The 17,865-nt window shown below is 42.1% G+C and overlaps 1 protein-coding gene across 1 annotated transcript in view; it reads right to left on the bottom strand.

Moving 5' to 3' along the window:
* Positions 1–308: 308 nt before the first annotated feature.
* EBF2 (EBF transcription factor 2) overlaps positions 309–17,865 on the bottom strand; it is a 323,444-nt gene continuing 305,887 nt past the window's right edge. The window contains exons 14-16 of the mRNA XM_060251623.1: positions 16,885–17,070; positions 11,124–11,291; positions 309–984 (exon numbers count right to left, since the gene is read on the bottom strand). Of these exons, the coding sequence (XP_060107606.1) occupies positions 953–984; positions 11,124–11,291; positions 16,885–17,070 (386 nt within the window). The 3' untranslated portion in view covers positions 309–952. The remainder of the gene's footprint in view (positions 985–11,123; positions 11,292–16,884; positions 17,071–17,865) is intronic.

Raw genomic sequence — 17,865 nt, 5'->3', positions numbered from 1 at the left:
TGAAAAAAGTGTATAATATTCATACATTAACTACCGCCCTATATTTATATATTTATATATATATGCATATATATACCATTATGTGTATAAAAAACTTGTGATGAGTCCTTCGTGAAGAATTCAAGACATTCTTGGATAGGGTTGAATAAAGAGCAGGAGAGAAGTGAAAACAGATTGCAGCCTTAAAGAAACACCTTGGGGGTGCTGCTGCATTTTTGCATTATGTCCCCCCCCCCATCAATTTATTGTACATCAGGAGATAGGAGGGAAAAGCCCCCCTCCCCAAGTCTTCAATTTCTACCTCTACATACAATAACTTACAAGTTTATTTAAATAATTGTAAAACATCTTACATTTTCCATTTTTTAAAAAGAGATTAAACTATAAGCAAATACACACATACGTCAACGTCCCACCATTCATATCAGTTTTATAAGAAAGTCTTCCATGCTGGTACCCTGTTTATTTTTTTCTGCATAAACTAAATTGGTATTTGAAAGGCTCCATAGAAAATAGAAACTTCAACATTTCCCCACCCCCACCTACAAAGTAAAACAAAGAGTATCCAAAATATCACGCTTGAATCAGTTGGCCAATTTTGTTTTTGCCCCTTTTAAATATTTTACAAACATCTGGAAGGTTTTCTGTCCATTAAAAATACAAAAACAAAAAAACTTGTACTTCTGATTCCATCGCATCAACAGTGTACATCTGGATCTTGGCCAAATCCTTCCTTGAATGTTCTAGGGGGGTTGATGGAAGTGTATATGGAACCTGGAAGCCGCCTGCTAGCTCATCCAACGCATAAAAACTGTTCCCCTTCTTGCTGCAGATGGCTTCCCCCCATCAAAAGAGTGTGTAGTGCTTTCCCCCCCTTTTTAGTGGTCCATCACAAATAAGTAGTTTTGTGCTGTAAAAAAGAAAAAAAATTCCAGCGTTTCCTCCTCTTCTTTTACATTGGAGGAACAACAAGACCAGTCATGGCTGAAAGTGAAAATGGAAGAGGTTAAAACAACAGTGCCTTCCCAAATTTGAAACAATAAACTGGGGCGTGGGGGGGGGCGTGGATATTGTGCTTGCATGGGGAGAGGGGAATAAACTATTGGGAAATCTCTTCCTCCTCCTTGCCCTTTGACCCAACTCAACAGGTGGAAACACTCTGCACCTCCCAGAACATGTGCAGTCCCCTTTGGCCCAATCCAGCAGAGCACTTACATTCTTATGATGCTACTTCCACGACCAATATACCATGGCATAAGCCTTTTATTGTTACATTTCTGTTTGCAATAAGAGAACCCAGGAATATTAATTGGTTTATAAAACGCTTGATATTCTTGCTTGGTCCATCTCCTCCTGTGAGTTGGCTTAATGTCATTTTAGAGCCTAGCTTTTGTTCTCGCAAGCTGCTTGATGCTACTCCCCTCTCCTCCCCTTTGGGGCTGAGCTGTCAAAAGCCTATTTCCCAGCCTGTACGACTTCTTATTGAATGTTTGTGAGGTTTGGATTAAGGTCTTACACTACTCACAAAGCTGTAATTATTTTTGCCTGAATTACTATATATTGAATCGATGTAACTTTTCAATAAAGGTAGGTTCAATGCAGGACATTCCATGATGAGTGGGGAATACAGGAACCACAGTGATTATCCCCTAGGGAGTCTCTTCTCTTCTCTCTTATTTTATTTTATCTTATTGGAGAGGAATGGAAGAAAGAATTAAAGATGTGCCATGCTGTATTAACCTCCAAAGACAGCCATTATCAGATGAAACACTTGATTAAACGTGTCAAAAAACCACCCAGATGCTAGGATGACACACACAGAGACCTTAGGCATGCATTGTTAATAATACTAACAAACATCTTGCAAGAACAGGAAATTTTGTATTCCTTTCTATGCACCAAAGAATGACGACAACAAAAAGGAGGAACAGGGCCAGCCTTCTCGTGAAGTAATGTGAAGCTTTAAGTGGTAGATTTAGAGGAGCTCAATCTTTTTGGTTTAAACTATCTCTTATTCCATAGTAGGATGGGAGTGCCATTTTCTTTTAAGGTACAAAATATCTAAAGTTGGCCAGTGGGTAAGAATTCAGCTGGGCTCATTCACCCAAAGAGCTTCAGTGTTTTAAGACAACATCTATATCCAGCTACTTAAAGCCTTACGTGCCACTTAGCACAATCAGCAGCAATAAAACTTTCTCTAGGGTATGTCACTTCAGCGGTGTTGTGCTTGAAGATGCCAGGAAAGAGGGGGTGTTTACCTGCTCTGGCTCCTGGGAGAGATGGTGAGAGGGTGACAGTGACAAGAGCGGCAGCCAAGGACAGCACTGTTTTCTGAGATGCCTAGAAACAGAAATCTGATCCCCCCCCCCCCTTTTTCCAACATTCACCAGTGAATGTAGGCAGCCACATTTAGGTAACTGTCAGCATTCATCAAAGCATCCCTGCTTTCAGACACTCCTAAAATTTGGCTAGGCATTCAACAAGTTTGGGATGTCTGTTGTCATGTCTCTGCAGCAAGCGGCTGCCACGGACAATCACATTTCAGAACTTGTATCCTCAGCAATGCTAAAAGGAGAGATTAGGACTAAGATCCTTTGAAAGAAAAAGAAAAGAAAAGAATCAGTCCTCTGATTTAAAGAGGGAAATATTGTGGCATGAAACCCTTCCTCTCCTCCATTAGCTTCTTCTGAGATGGCCTCTGAGGGTTACTTCAGTAACTTGCTGAAAAAGCAGCCTCGGGTTGGTAACAAGATACACAATAGCTTGGACATGCCCGGCTCAAGGTAAAGAGGCTCTCAAATTTCTCTCATTACCAACACCATCACGTCTTGAATGTTTGTTTCCTCTTTGCAAAGACCTTGCCTTTTGCTTGAAGTTACTGTAGCCCAGTTTCAAATACACACACACACAGAGAAAATGCAACCCACTGAGACTGAAACTGATTTAAAAACAGTTTAAAAACTAAGGTAAGCATATAGAAAGAGTACAGTTGGACTGGATCAAGACCCATCTGCTCAAGCATCATTTTCCCCCAGAGTAGTCAGCAAGGTTCCTCTGAAAAGCCTAAAGCTAAGTACAGAAGACAAAGATTTTCCATGTTGTTGCCTCCTTATCAGCAACTGACATTTCCAGGTGTACTTTCTCTGAACATGGAGGTTCCATTTAGCCACCTCTGTTAATTAGGTATGTCAAAAGCCCTGTGCACATGGCCTTTTTGCATGCTGAATGCACAGGGAGGGAGAGTGAGCACAAGTGTAGTCCACTCCTGCTCAATTGCAGGGTCATCTATATGTGCTCATGAAGGAAGCTCATGAAGAGAGAATATGCTCTCATGGCTTGCATGTTTCAGAAAGTAGAGTCCCTGATTGCAAGGAGTGAAACCATACAACAGTGTACCTCTAAATAGAAACCTGGATGTTGTACGCAGTGCACGGGTGTATGTGTGGAGGGACGGGGCTGAAGTCCATCCAAGATGTAACTGAGAGGGACTTTTTTTCTTCTTAACTTTGCCTGAAAGACTTTGCCAGTTTCATCTGTTAAGAGAATCTTAAGGCAGAGTTAGGAGAAAGCCTCTTGTCATCTCTTTGTCAGTTTCAACTTCCCTGAACTCCCCACACAGTTGAATTTTGCCATAAGGCTTTTCACCCATCTCCATTCTCTTGCTGGTATTCTACAGTCACCCCAGATCCCTTCTCTCCAGTTGTTGAGCTTGTGTTCTGTATATGCAACTCCCACCTCTGTGCAGCTGCCTCTGGTAGAGGCACCTTCCTGCTTTTTGTTGCCAGGCATTGATGGTGGCCAAGTAGCACATACAGCTTCCTTTAGCAATCAATCTATAAAGTGATAACTGCATGATAAGGCAAACAGAGTAACATAATGCGGCTCTAAGTGAAGAATGCTTTGGACGCACGCTTCCTATGTTAAGGCTGTTTTGTGAGTCAGTAATATGCACTGAGGCACATGTTTGTATCTGTCAAAATGCATTAGGTGCCAAGAGTCATTAGCTGAAATCACCATATAAAGCCACTTTCTAGGGGTGTGAGATTCTTGCTTGACATCATTTAGACATTTACAGAAGCTTGTGTCTCAGGAGGTGTGATGGGCTGAACACATCACTGCCAGGATGGTGTAGTGGTTGGCGTTAGAATCTGGGAGACCCTTCTACCATAGAAGCTCACTGGGTTATCTTGGCACAGTCACTTCCTTGGCCTAACCTGCTTCACAAGGTTGCTGTTGGGAGGATAAAATGGAGAAAGGAAGAAAACTGTTGAGAACAGCTTGAGGTCCCCATAGAGGAGAAGAACTTGGGATGAATATCTACATTCTAAATAAATAATACCAGCCCAACACTGAGCCTGGGCAAAAGGGGAATGCCATGCTGATGGGAGCATAAGCAGGGCCGGCTCTGCCACTAGGCAATTTCCTAGGGTGCTGGCCTTCTGAGGGTGCCAAATTGGGCTTTTCATTTTCCCCACAATTCGTCTGTTTCTGAAAATTGGTTATCGGGGGGGGGGGAGGGGAAGAAGTTAGCCTTGCCTAGGGTGCCAGACATTCTAGGGCTGGCCCTGAGCATGAGGTGGGGGTAGATCGGTTGTTAATGTTTTTATATCTCTTTTGTCAAATTCTTTTTGTACTTTTGTGGCCTACTTCAGGTCTTGAGATGCTCAGGAGAAAGGGGTCATATAATTATTTAAAATCAATAAATGAAATAATCCCTACTTGGATGAGTTTTCTACATGTAAGGATTTCTTCACGTGGGTGATAGTTTCAGAGGGCAGTTCTGCCAATCTGCAACAAAACATCTCCGTTCAAATCAAAGCTCTCACTCTTGCTGGTTTCTAAGGTGCTATTGGGCTCAGATCTACCTGATTTACATGGTTGAACACCCAAAATCTGGACCTGCAGTTTGAAGTGGTACAATCCACTCAACCACCAGAGGACTCTACCATCTAGCTGAGCAGCATGTGTGGAGTCAGCGTAGAATGGTTCTTCTGGAGGTTGCCTGTTCTCATACTGATGTAGCCACAGGGAAACCTGGGCAGCCATTTCTCTGCACTGCTCCAGGAGTTTCCAATTTGTTGCCTTACATCTGCGATGAGATGATTAGACACCAGTGTACTCATCACTTCATGTTGCGTCACGTCACATTACATCTCTGCCACGCTGCTTTTAAGCAGCTTTGACGGCCGACGCAAAACAAATGCCGGGCTTTTTTTTCTGATTGAGACACCTGTGATCAATTTGGGGGAGCAGACAAGGAGGTGGTATCGTCAGGCCCACTGCCTTTCCCCCAACTACTAGGCTGGCTACATAATAGGGATGTATAGCAGATGGCACAAAGGGCGAGGGAAGCAGGAACACATGGCACGAGGCAGGTTATCTGAGAATATCTGCACGTCTTTCATGATGCCGTTCTGTGAGCCAAGAATCATGTGACGCTTCTTCCCTTGGGTAACGTTAATGAGAACCCCAGGGTGGCTTAAAGCAAGCAGTCTCTTAAAATGTTGCAAGCTTTCAAATGACATGTTCTTTATCAGGAATAGATGAGGAGGAGACAAGTGAAACATAGGCAATGTATTCATAGAAAGGACCCCCTACACACAATATGTAATTTAAAAGGTTCAGCTGAATAGTTCCAGTCCTAGGTCAGGAAACTAGATCCTTTCAACACATTGGACACTGTGCTATCCTAAACATTCATCTTGTTATAGTCAATATCCACTGGAGAGTGGACACAGGGATAGATTGGTCACAAAGGCCGCTGGGAAAAGTCTGCCCACCCCTCCATTGGGGCTACGCCCTCCTGTTTGATCCACCCCAGCCCAAACAGAGGGGCAGGCAAGAGCTTGAGGTGAGGGGAAGGGTGGCTTGTGGTGGCCCTTGTGTGGGCCAGGCTTATTGTGCTGAGGACATGCCCACCCCAGCCTGCTGTCATGAAGGAAAGACCCATCTGGCCTGGCCTCTCCACAGCAAGGGATAAGCCTGCCTGGCCTCACCTCATCATGATGATGGATGGGATGGACATGCCTGCCACCCAGCTTGGCAGGCAGCTACTGCTCAGGACCAGATGAGAAAGTTCTTCTTCCCTCCTTTTAGGGGGCAGGGCCAAGGGATGGATGTGAGACTCTTCTCCATCCACATCCAACACAGCTGCAGTCTCCAGAGAACCAGCTCAGCTTTCAATAGGGGAAAATTTGCCAATGTGGGCAGAAGTAACCACAATGGCAAACAGGGAGAGACTTAGGGATCCTGAAGAATGGAAGCGAAGCAAAACACCTGGACACAGACCACTCCAATAGAATCTGCTGCCAGACAATATGGTCTGGGGACTGGTTCAGATGGTTTTAGAAGAGGGATTCAATAAATTGATGGTGGGTAGACCTATTGGTGGATATTGACAATAACAGCTAAGGGACATTTCCAAGCTCAGAGGCAATGTAATTCAGAATCCCAGCATTCTGGGAAACACTTCTTCATTCCTTTCTATACACAGTCAGGAACACCATTTATATAGGACAGGAGAGCTATCAAAGCATTTTTATCCCACCCTTTCTGCAGGGAGCTTACGACATCTCTGTGGGGCAGGTTACACTGAGCATTTGTGAGCATTGGCAATTGGGCCCAACATCACCTAAGTAAACCTCAGGAGTAAGTGGGGATTTTTCATCGAGGCCTGAATTCAAAACATTATTATACCAGATTGGTTCCTACTATGGTTTAGATGGCATGAGCATTCCTTATGAGCACCAGTCATTTCTGGTAAATTCCCAGGTTTTATACACTGAGTAACTATTATAAACTATTAAAGGCAGACCTAAGCTTTAGAAGAAGCACAAGTCTACTGCCAAAAACAGGAGATCCCCTGCCTTCCTCTGCACTGTAGTTTGCAAAGTAACCAGTAACCCAGTATCAATCTGCTGCATCCTTATCTGACCCCATTCCACATAATGTCTGCCATTAGATGGGGCAAGGAAAGTACCACTAGGATTCTAGGAAAGTTGCACTACCATTATGGAGTGAGACATTGGATCTTGACACAGGGCTGCCATTTTCAGTGGCAGCTCTGTGTTACTGGCACCATTTAATTATAGTGAGCCTTTGTACTAGGTGCATAATGACAAAGCTCAAATATTGTTTGCTTTATATAAAGCAGTGATGGGCATTGATAACATTTCCTATTATGGTAAAGGTAGTCCCCTGTGCAAGCACTGACATATCTCAACAATTCTTTAAAAACACTGCTTTTTTCCATTTTATTTGGAGTTTATATTGTACAGTTTAAATGCACAGAGCGGAGAATCTTGCCCTCATCTCACAGAACTCTCTTCCCCAAAGTGGTACAAAATGGCAGCCCTGCCTGGCAATAATCTTTGAAGCAGCCTTTCTCCCAGATCACAAGAGAAACCAAATAGAGAAGTTCAGCTTCCAGATCATCTATATCCTTTCCATCCCCCACATGACTGCTCTTTCATAAAATGACAACCAATCCTTTTCCATTTTGCTAAAGGCAAAGAACCATTGCTTAGGGATTGCAGTGGTCCAGACTGAGTCAAATCAGAAAGGCTCAAGTATAGCATCAGGCATTTGTTAAAGTTAAACTTTTAAAAGTCTGTGGGTGTGTATGTGTGTGCAGGAACAGAAAGACAGACAGAAGCCCTAAGGAGATTTCTAATATGCTGTGGACTCCTGGCTAGCATACTGTTCTGTTCTCTTCAGTATTATCACAGAATTGCATAGCTTGGATTAAATCCCTGAATCATTTCCATTTACAGGTTACCTCCTGGCAACAGCAGAAAGAAACTGGTCTTCAGTGTCCCTATAAAGAGTATTTTGTTCAGTGGGTAGCTGCAGTGTAGTTAGAACACCAGTTTCATGTTCTTGAGCTTTTTCAATATGGGATGACCAACATGGTCATTGCTAGTCAGATCCCATTTATTTATTTACAATTTATTTACCTAGGGCTATCATCTGACCAGTTCTCATTTAGATTCTAGAGTGATAATTTCTTCCTTGAGGCTTCCTAAACAACATTAGGACCATTTTGAATATGCAAGAGAAACTTTGCAAGAGCTCTGCTACAATGTGAAAATAGACCTTCTTAAGAGCTTAGCTCCTCTGCAGGTGAATTAGTACAACACCCTAAATGTAAGTAACATGAAAAAAAATCAACTTCGTGAGATTCTCAGAACTTCCAACTCAACCGTGTGTGTGTGGATGGGGAGAGACATAATTTACAATGATCCCCAAAGATGAGCAGGAAGGGTAGGTTTGATGATGTTGCTCCCATGCAGGTATCATGTTTTCCTGCTAGCTCCCCTTCCACCTATGGCATTAGCACAATCTTTTACAGCTGTAATCTAAAACTCTACATGCACCTACATGTCGACCACCAGGGATCGGGCTTTTTCAGTGGCAGCCCCCTCCTGGTGGAATCAATTGCCGGAAGAGGTTAGGGCCTTGTGGGACCTTACTCAGTTCCACAAGGCCTGCAAGACCACTCTCTTCCGGCAAGCCTTCAGTTGACCGTAGGAGAATTCTGGAACAACTGCAGTCCTGAGAATATGAGTAACATCTGATTTGTTAGCACCAACTGTAGATTGTTTTAACTTGTACTGTTTAATGGTTTTATTGATTTTATGATTGCAATCATAGTATACTATGATTTGATGTAAGCCGCTTTGAGCCCGCCTTGGCGGGGAGGGCGGGGTATAAATCGAATTAAACATAAACATAAACAAACCTTTGCTGGGCAGTTCTCACAATGGAGGGGAATAAGCAGCTGGCCCACAAGGATCAGTATTGGGGCTGGTACTACTTAATTTTTCATAAATGATCTGGAATCATGGGTGAGTAGTGTAGTGGCCAAGTTTGCAGATGACTCAAAATTATTCAGGGTGGTGAAAACCAAGGATGACTATGAAGAGCTCCGGGAGGATCTCCACAAATTGTGTGAATGGGCAACAATGTGGCAGATGAAGTTCAGTGTTTGTAAGTACAGGAGAGGGCAACTAAGATGATTAGAAGGTTGAAAAGACTGGTACTTTTCAGTTTATAAAAGAGATGACTAAGGGAGGACATGATGGAGATTTATTAAATTATGCATGGGGTGGATTGAGTTGACAAAGAGAACCTTTTCTCCTTCTTTCAAAATACTAGAACTTTAGGGAATCCAATGAAGCTGATGGGCTATAGATTCAGGGTGGACACAGTGCTTCTTTACACAGTGAGATTCAGGGTGGACACAGTGCTTCTTTACACAGTGAGATTCAGGGTGGACACAGTGCTTCTTTACACAGTGAGTGATTAAAATGTGGAATTTGCTGCCAGAGGATGTAGTGATGACGATAGGCATAGATGGCTTCAAAAGGGGATTAGACAGGTTTATGGAGGATAAGATAGATTCATGGAGGATAGGTCTATCTGCAGCTACTAGCCATAGTGACTAGAGTGAACCTGCATATTCAGAGGCAGTAAACCCTCTGAATACCAGTGCCAGGAGGCAACATTAGGGAAATGACTTGGCCTCTATGCTGTGTTGTTGGACCTCCAGAGGAGCTGGATGGCCACTCTGTGAGACAGGATGTTAGACAAGATGGACCACTTGTCTGATCCAGCAGGGCTCTTTTTATGTTCTTCAGCAAAGTAAACTATAGCTATAGCATGAACTTCACCTTATATTGACGTAAATAAAGAAATTACATAAATAACCAACCTATTTGTTGCAGATCTGTTTTACCATCATATTTTCCCTCTGGGGACTCTAGGAAACTATAGTTTGGTAAAGGCCCTGGGATTTCTATCCATCATACTTTAATCCTGCTCTGCCCTTGCATAAGAGTACATAGTTCTCTACTCCCACTCCCTGGTTTTGTAATCACAATAATTTGGTGAGGTAAGTTAGGCCAAGAATATGTGACTGTCCCAAGGTCACCCAGCAACTTTCATGGCAGAGTGGAGATTCCATGGCAGTGCTGGACAGATGAACCAGATCTCTTCTGTTCTCGTCTGACACTCTAACCGCTGCACTGGCCCATCAGTGGAATCTCCTCCTCTCCCCTAGAAAAACATTTCAAAGAGTTCCCTGAATCAGAGGAACAGACTCTTAATCCAGCTGAAAACTGTAGTACAGACACCTATAAGGGCACCTTCCGTGACTACTTTAGTTTGTTTGTTCTTGACAGGATTGTCACTGAAATACAGTGTTTTACAGTTGGCCAAACAGGCAAATGAACAAGGCACTAGCAGAGCATATAGATGGTAAAGTAATAAATAATAGATCTAGATGTATCTAACTCATGGCACGGAGGAAGGAGAACACCATGCCCAAATGCAAACCTGCCACATGTCAGCTGAGTATGGTGTTGTACCCACATCTACTGATGCTTTTGTTGAAAAAATTAAATTGAACTGGTGATTCAATACTTTCCTGATTGCAGAGAATCTCAGGGCCAAACTACGTGTTACGTTGTCAATGAGTTTGCCATAGGAACTCGCAGCCAGACTCTAGCAGACTCGCAGCTAGTCCCCGTGGTGAACCCGCTGACAATATAATGTGTGGTTTGACCTTTAGCAAACATAGCATGGGGAAATGCAAAGCATGAGCACTTTGCACTCTGGCTATGTGAGAAATGCCCTGATTTTCAAGGGCATTTGAAAAGGTGCATTGCAAAGCCTCTGAAAAGGTAATTTTAAAAAATCCTTTGGAAAAAAATCTTGGGTTTTTTTAGAGAGGTGATTGCCAGTGTAACTGAAATGGCCACAAGTTCTTTTTTCAAAATATCAAGATTAAATGTGGATGAAAAAGAAGAAGAATCACAACTTGAAAAGTACAAATGGAGATCACCTGATTCTGAAGACTTCTTTTGGGCAAACTTTATTTTCATTTCTTCCTTCTATTAGAAATAACCCGCCCACACACTCCAATTTTAAAGCTCCTGCAATATTTCTCAATGCAATGTTGTTGAGCAAGGGCTTGGGCTGGCTTCCATTCAACAAAGGCACCACAAGCCTTGTTAGGATATTCCCACCAACACAACCTCTTGTTATAAGCTCTATAATTTGTCTACAAGGCAACACATGGTGGGGATTTTGGGGTATGGCAGAAGGCAGATTTTATTTCTTACCTCTAAACCCATTTCCATTGCCAGTGGAACAAGCTGGGGAAGGAGACCCTTGGGGTCGGATAACAGGAGCAAAGGCACTCTTCTGTTTGACAGCAGGAAAGACGGAGGACGAGAATGGAAGGATGGAGGAAGTGCTGGAGGAGCCGACTGTTGGACTTGAAGACATCACTGAGGCAGGGAAAGAAGTAGCATAAGCAGAACCTTCAGGATGGAAGGGATCAGAAAGACTGTGCAGTTCTTCTCCCCTCTCCTTTGGTTACCCCCTGGTTCCCTGGTTCTAGCCCACATTACAAACCATTTCTTTTGGGTGTACCCACTGGATACTAGCGAGTCACAACTCTTTGCTCTGGAATTTTGAAGACTTTAGAAAAAAAAAACCTTGTATAAAATATCTTCTCCTTTTGAACATAAGGCTCTACTAATTAAAATGCTTTCAAAGAATTGTGTAGCATGAAAATTTTCTGCATCTACAATAGATATAGTGTCTCTGTACACTCTATAGACAACATATTTTGAGGGTATGTTTATTATTAAAATGTGCCCAGTTTTGTTCACTATTAATATGACATAATATGTGAGCAGTGATAATATCTATTGAAGAGATCAATGTTTTTGGTTTTGTTAACGTTAACTGAGTATTCAAATGTGTTGAAAGTCCCTGACACTGGGACCATATAGAAAACTGTTTCTAATGCTAAATAAGAAATTTCCTTTTGTTTACTACAAAATATATGATTTATATGTTCAGCTAGTATTTTTTCCTACATCTTAAGTGGCAAAAATAAAGATAAATGTAGCATACAGCACATTCCTCTGCAGTTTCTTTGATATAAGTCCACTAAAATCAGCGGGGCTAGAATGGCATCTCCTTTTACAGGATTGCCTTGATAGACTGCAGCAGTTTGCAGTTGTCTTTGAGAAAGTGAAGGCATTTTTAGACTTTTAACTTTCGAACATATGCCAATTAGTACAATTTTATATGCTAACAAAGGCATGAATGGTGCGCATTAAACAAGTTCAGACAAAAAAGTAAGCATTGCATATATTGTAAATTTTCTTAGTTTCTGGCTTGTTTCCCCCTGGGTAACAAACAGCCAGAAAAAATATGGCTTCAAAATTGGTAGAAAGTGTGCCTCTCTATGAATTGTTGTGAGCTGTTAAAAGGTGAGATACAAATCCAAACAGTCAATCAGGTAGTGGTATTTAATACTATATATTCTAGAACAACTATCCTGGAATAAAAAAAAGATGTGTACTTATCAATGGAATGCTGTCAGATATGAACAAATCTCTTTCAAACAAGTCCCATTTATGCTGCACCCTTTTATTAATGTGAACATAAAAGGCAGTGAAGCAATGGCACATCCCTCTATGAACATTGGCTGGGGGAGGGTTATGGAGTAGGTTCAAAAATACTGGGAATGGACTGCATATGACCACTGAGCCAATTTGGACCCTGGGGTTTCAGACAGCAATTTTTTGAAGCAGTTCTCAGAAGCCATAAGATATGATCCAAAAAGTAAGGAAGCCTGGAAATCTGTTTTGTGATCTACTTGAGTATTACACTCTTTGTGCTTGTTTTCACAATGCCATGCCCACATGCTCACAGCTGCATTTTACTCTGCACATATTCTTTGCAGAGATGGGAACATTTCTCTGTGTTTTTTTTTTAAAGGGGGTCTGTCAGCATCTCGTTGTAAACCCTTATTGTCAGAGGTTTATAACTCAACTGTAAAAATTTCTCTCTTTTCCCTGGAGCTGAAACTTGGCACACATAACTTAGCCAGGAAGTAGAGTTTGTAAGTTTTTTAAAAAATCCACCACACATCTGTTTGGCCATTTTTAAACTCTCAGTGCACAAGCAATAGAAGTTTCAGATTTCTTTCTTGGAGGGTGATATTTTCAAACAGGCAAGTTATTAATTTTTCTTTAAAAAAAAAGCCTGTCAAGATGTTTTCATTGTGAAATGTGGGCTGGAGAGGTTTCATGAAAACAACTCAGCATTGTCAGTGGTGAATAATAATTGTCTTAAAGTCACCAGCCTGCCCTGGACGCAGACCTGGGTGACTCTGAAGCAAACTCCTCCTCTGGCATCCCAGACTGGGAAAGAGCTGCTGCCAATCAGAGTGAACAGTACCGAACTAGGCAAGTCAATGATCTGGCTCATTATAAGACGACTTCATATTTGAGTTCAGGTTGTGCAGTGGTTGAAGGCCAATTGATGAGTTCTGTGTGAGATCTTTGATTAGTTCACCTGATGTTTTCCTGAACCTTAAGAAGCCTTAAAGAGGTTCTCATTTGGGTTGGGACTGTGGCACTGCGAAAGGGTGAGGGGGAGAGTAAATCCTTCCCTACCACATCATTTCCCTGAGAAACATCCCTCCAACTGCAAGCAGCTGTCGAAGGCACAGAGACACACACACACACACACAGAGGCATCCATATTTGTACGTGACTCTTTTTCCAGTTGTCACTGGAATGCTCAGCAGGATGGGGTTTCTTGTCAGGAATGTTGCTGAACTTTGTGACTAGTTTGATTGGATTATTTTTTTAAAGGTGTCTCTATTCTGGATGAAATTGCAGTGGTCTTTTTTCCTTGTCCATTTTAAAGGGTTTTGACAAATTAACATATCACTGTTAAAACTGGTCATTGGGCATTGATTCTTTGCCACTGTTAACGCAATCTCAAAAAGCTTAACACGATCTTAAATAGGTGCCACTGGACTCAAACATTGTTCTCAAATAGGTTTGTTAGCCACTGTACGTTCATAGTGAAAAAGGTTCTGTCAGATCTAAGCCACTGTGAAGTATCATCATCAAATTTATATGCCACCTCTTACCACCAAGTGGTCTCAAGATGGCTAACAACACCCTAAGGTGTTGTACATGGCTTCTCCCCAATGGAGGCTGGTGAAGTCTTGCAACTTGGATTAGTGGACAGTTAGGAAATGAACAGCCTTCATATTTCTGCACAGAGGTGGCCCTCCTTGCTTAAAATTTATCAATGGGTTGGATTGTGGACAAGGCACAGGAATGATAGTATTTGTTATTAATATATTTATGTTAATCACATATAAACAAAACTGAGCAATGCGCTCAATAGGGAGGAAAAAACAGTCTTCTTGAACCAGGTGGGGAAATGATTTTTTTTTAAAAAAATTGTATCAGAGAAAGGATGCAGAATGGAAGGGTAAACCCACCTCATCCAGTGTCACATTAAGGGATGGGGGGTTAGCCCCCAGCTCCAGGGCTTAATTACCAAAATAACCCCTCTGATGCTTTTTAATGTTAATGAAAATATCAGGAGATGAAGTCATAAAACACTAATCCATATTCCCCATCACTGTCTAGTCTCTCTGACAGAAGCTCCTCCAGGACTCAGGATGAGAAAGTGCTTTCTCAACAGCTACTTGGGGATTCAACCTGGGACCTTTTGCATACAAAGCATGTGCTCTGCCATCGAGCTATTGGTCCTCCTAATATTTAATCCACCAGGGCTTTAGAATCATATTTCTTCCCCTCCATGCCTCCTCAGCTCTGTTCCAAAGGAAGCCGCAAGACGAAGGTTCATCTCAGTTAAGACGCAGCTCATCCTACTCTCAGTGGAGACAAAACCGGAGCCTCTTCAATGGAATGAAAAAAGAAATTTGACATCCAGTGGGAGATGGGTGACTGATGATTTGGGACTACTTTGGAAATCCCAGTTGAAACTTAGAAAGATGAACTGAGATAAGGACTGAATGCCTTTTCAGAGATATTATTTCCAAAAGAAAGAAAGGGAGGGGGAAAAGTGACTGTTCCTGGAGTACCCTGTAAAGTTTATAGCAGACAATTGAAAAATCTCTTTTTAAAAAGCATTTATCTTTTGCTTTCAACCAAAGTGATTAGATTTGTTTTAAAAGATGGTACCAGTCTGGATCTGAAATTGTCCTGAAATAAATTCTGCTGCAGATCCTGGGCATGACCATTACTTTCCTCATCTCTACTGTCTCCTGAGGCCAAATCCTCCCATCTGTTGGAAAATTTCCAAATTACTCTTACATATCTGGAATTCTGGATAGAGCAGGCTACAGGATCAAGCAGTTACTCTACCGACAAGAAATTCTGCTGCCGTACTTTGCAGAGCAATGGATACTCTCAGGTTTGTGTGCCTGAGAACAGAACTACACATTATGCATAATTGTACAATTATTTTAAAGAATGGCTCCCCCCGCCCACCACTGCCCTTGGCAGCTTCTGGAGGTGTCATTCCTTTGAAGAACCGAAGGGGAGGAAGGCCTGCCCCTTGTGCTGATGTCATCTTCAACTTCTTTCTACCCCTGCTGGGGAAATTTTATGGGGGACCAGGGTTTTCCACCCTTGTGGGGTTAAAATATCCTAGAGGATGCAATTTTCAGGATGGGGGAGAATTAAGATAATATCCACTCCATCCCCTCTCCCTCAGAAATTCTGGTCTGTAAAGGAGGGGACTCCTTTAAAATTACTTAGCACTGCCTAGAGCTGGAGAGGGATGCTTGAACACCCACCAGTTTGGGTCACATTCTGTTCTCTAGCTACGAACAGGGAGCTGATTTTTTGATAAACAGCTCAAATGTTCGTTGAGCCATTCACATCTGTTTGGCAAGTTGTTTCACTATATTGCTAATCATGCACTACAGGGCAATCAGCTTTTCTTCATACAGCCTGATTGAGTTCTACCCTCCACATCCATCCTTGCGCAAAGATCAGCTCAGCAGGCAATTGTTTTAATAGATAATTAGATCAGCCACAAATCTTATCAATCAGTCGTAAGTGCTGTGTTCTAATAAAATCCTACCATTCGGCGTTCATCTAAGAATTCCCTATTAATGTTTATGTTCAGAAAACTTACTGTGTGATCTGTTACTACTGTGTATGTCTCTGCACTTGCAGCAGAAATGGAAAGAACATGGAAAATCACTCCCACGTGGATGCAAACATAGCATCTTAGCCTGGGGTCCTTTGTAGAAAAAAAGGTGCAGGAATTCAGTAGCATATCTCATTTACATATGCCCCGGGATCATTGTGCAGCAGGGAAAGAACTCCCCACTCTATACAGACCCTGGCTGGAGGTTCAGGAGCTGTGCTCCTGTGAGCTCCTGCTGAATTCAAGCCCTGATCTTAGCTATTATGCTGCCCGTGTGACAAAAAGGTCCAGGAGGGTGGCATAAGCAGTGGTTCTCTCTTGCAGGATTGGCCCCCAGGAAGGATTTTTCTGCATGTCATGACTTTTCAGGATTTTCAAAAGTTCACATTTCTTTCATGGTTTTTTCCAAACTTGGAATGAAACTGTAAATGTCCAATTTCCCAACTGAGCTAATGATATTTGATAAAAATATTGGAATTAAAAATTTTCAGTGTTGACGGCATATAAATGGTATGTAAAATGGCAAAAAGTGATGTAAAATTATGAGAAAGAAACAAATAAGAAAAAAAATGATGCAAAAATGCCACAAAATACTATATAGCAATAATGTGTAAACAAAAATTAAGAGGAATTTTTTTGCATCAGTTGCATATAAATAATATAAAATAGTATTTAAACACTATGCAAACAAATTAATTACTATCAAAATATATTAACATATCACTAGTCTATAGCAACCTTTCACTTAATTTCTGATTACAGACCTGCAGTGTTTCAGTGTGCCCTCGCAGAAGGGGACAGCACTTTCCAGTATATTGCCTTTTAGCTTCAGTTGAACCAAAGGTTGGCTGTGTACAGACGAAGGTGACTACTTACAACCATAGGGTGATCCTGTGGGAGAGCCATTAATGAATCCAGGCGAGCCAGGAACACCCAGGTTAGACATGGGGACGTTGCTGTAGCCGTTCATGCTGTTACTGGAGGTGCTGTAATTAGACTGCTGAGGGGTTGAGCTGGAAGAGTAACCTCGGGGGGAGATGCTGCTTGTGTTGCGGATATAACCTACAAGAAATAAACATCCGTTGAGTGCCCAGGGATGCAAACAGCAAGATGAGCTCTCTCAGCCAGGCAATCTTCAGGAGCTTGGATTCCATGAGAGTTCACATTACAGAGTAGAAATGCAAGAGGCAGGAGGTGGGGGGGCAGGCAGTCCACCAGAGCACAGCGGTTGCAGCAAATAGGATCCCAGAAAGAAATGTCTGCTTGCGTCTTTTGGTAGGATGAGAATGAGTTATCTCTGGATCTCAGGAGTTAGGAGATGAAGAGAGGAAAGGGACAATTCTAGCACTGAGTCTCATAGTTCCAGAAATCAAAAACTTACAAATGGTAGTGAACAAAACTGACTCAGACTCAAAGCTGGGCAAGTTCTCAGAACCGATTTAGCCATCCATCAAATAATCAGTGGTTTGTTATGCACTTAAAATGTTTTCCCTAGGTACGTATCTTCACTACAAACAGGTGTGTCATTTTCTGCCTTCAGGAATTCTGAGTTTGATGGTTCTATGAGGTTGAAGGCAGCAGATCTCAAGGTCTCAAACATTTCAAATATATCAGCCAAAGGACTCACCTTTGTCCCTTACTTTTTGTGACAGGTGCCTCAATTACTGTTTATAGAAGTCATGATTCATTAAGAATTTCCAGCTACCCTTCCCAACAGAGCGCTATTTAGCACCCTCACCAAATGACAGGTCACTGGATTTTGGAAGAAGAACCAGGACAGATACCAAAACCATATATGTGGATTTTGGAAGAAAACCAGGACAGATACCAAAACCATATATGTGGGAAGTATACATA

Source organism: Heteronotia binoei, chromosome 12, assembly GCF_032191835.1.
Source record: "Heteronotia binoei isolate CCM8104 ecotype False Entrance Well chromosome 12, APGP_CSIRO_Hbin_v1, whole genome shotgun sequence".
Lineage (NCBI taxonomy): Eukaryota > Metazoa > Chordata > Lepidosauria > Squamata > Gekkonidae > Heteronotia > Heteronotia binoei.
Note: the sequence above shows the minus strand (reverse complement) of the source record. Positions and strands in the feature narration are given on the sequence as shown.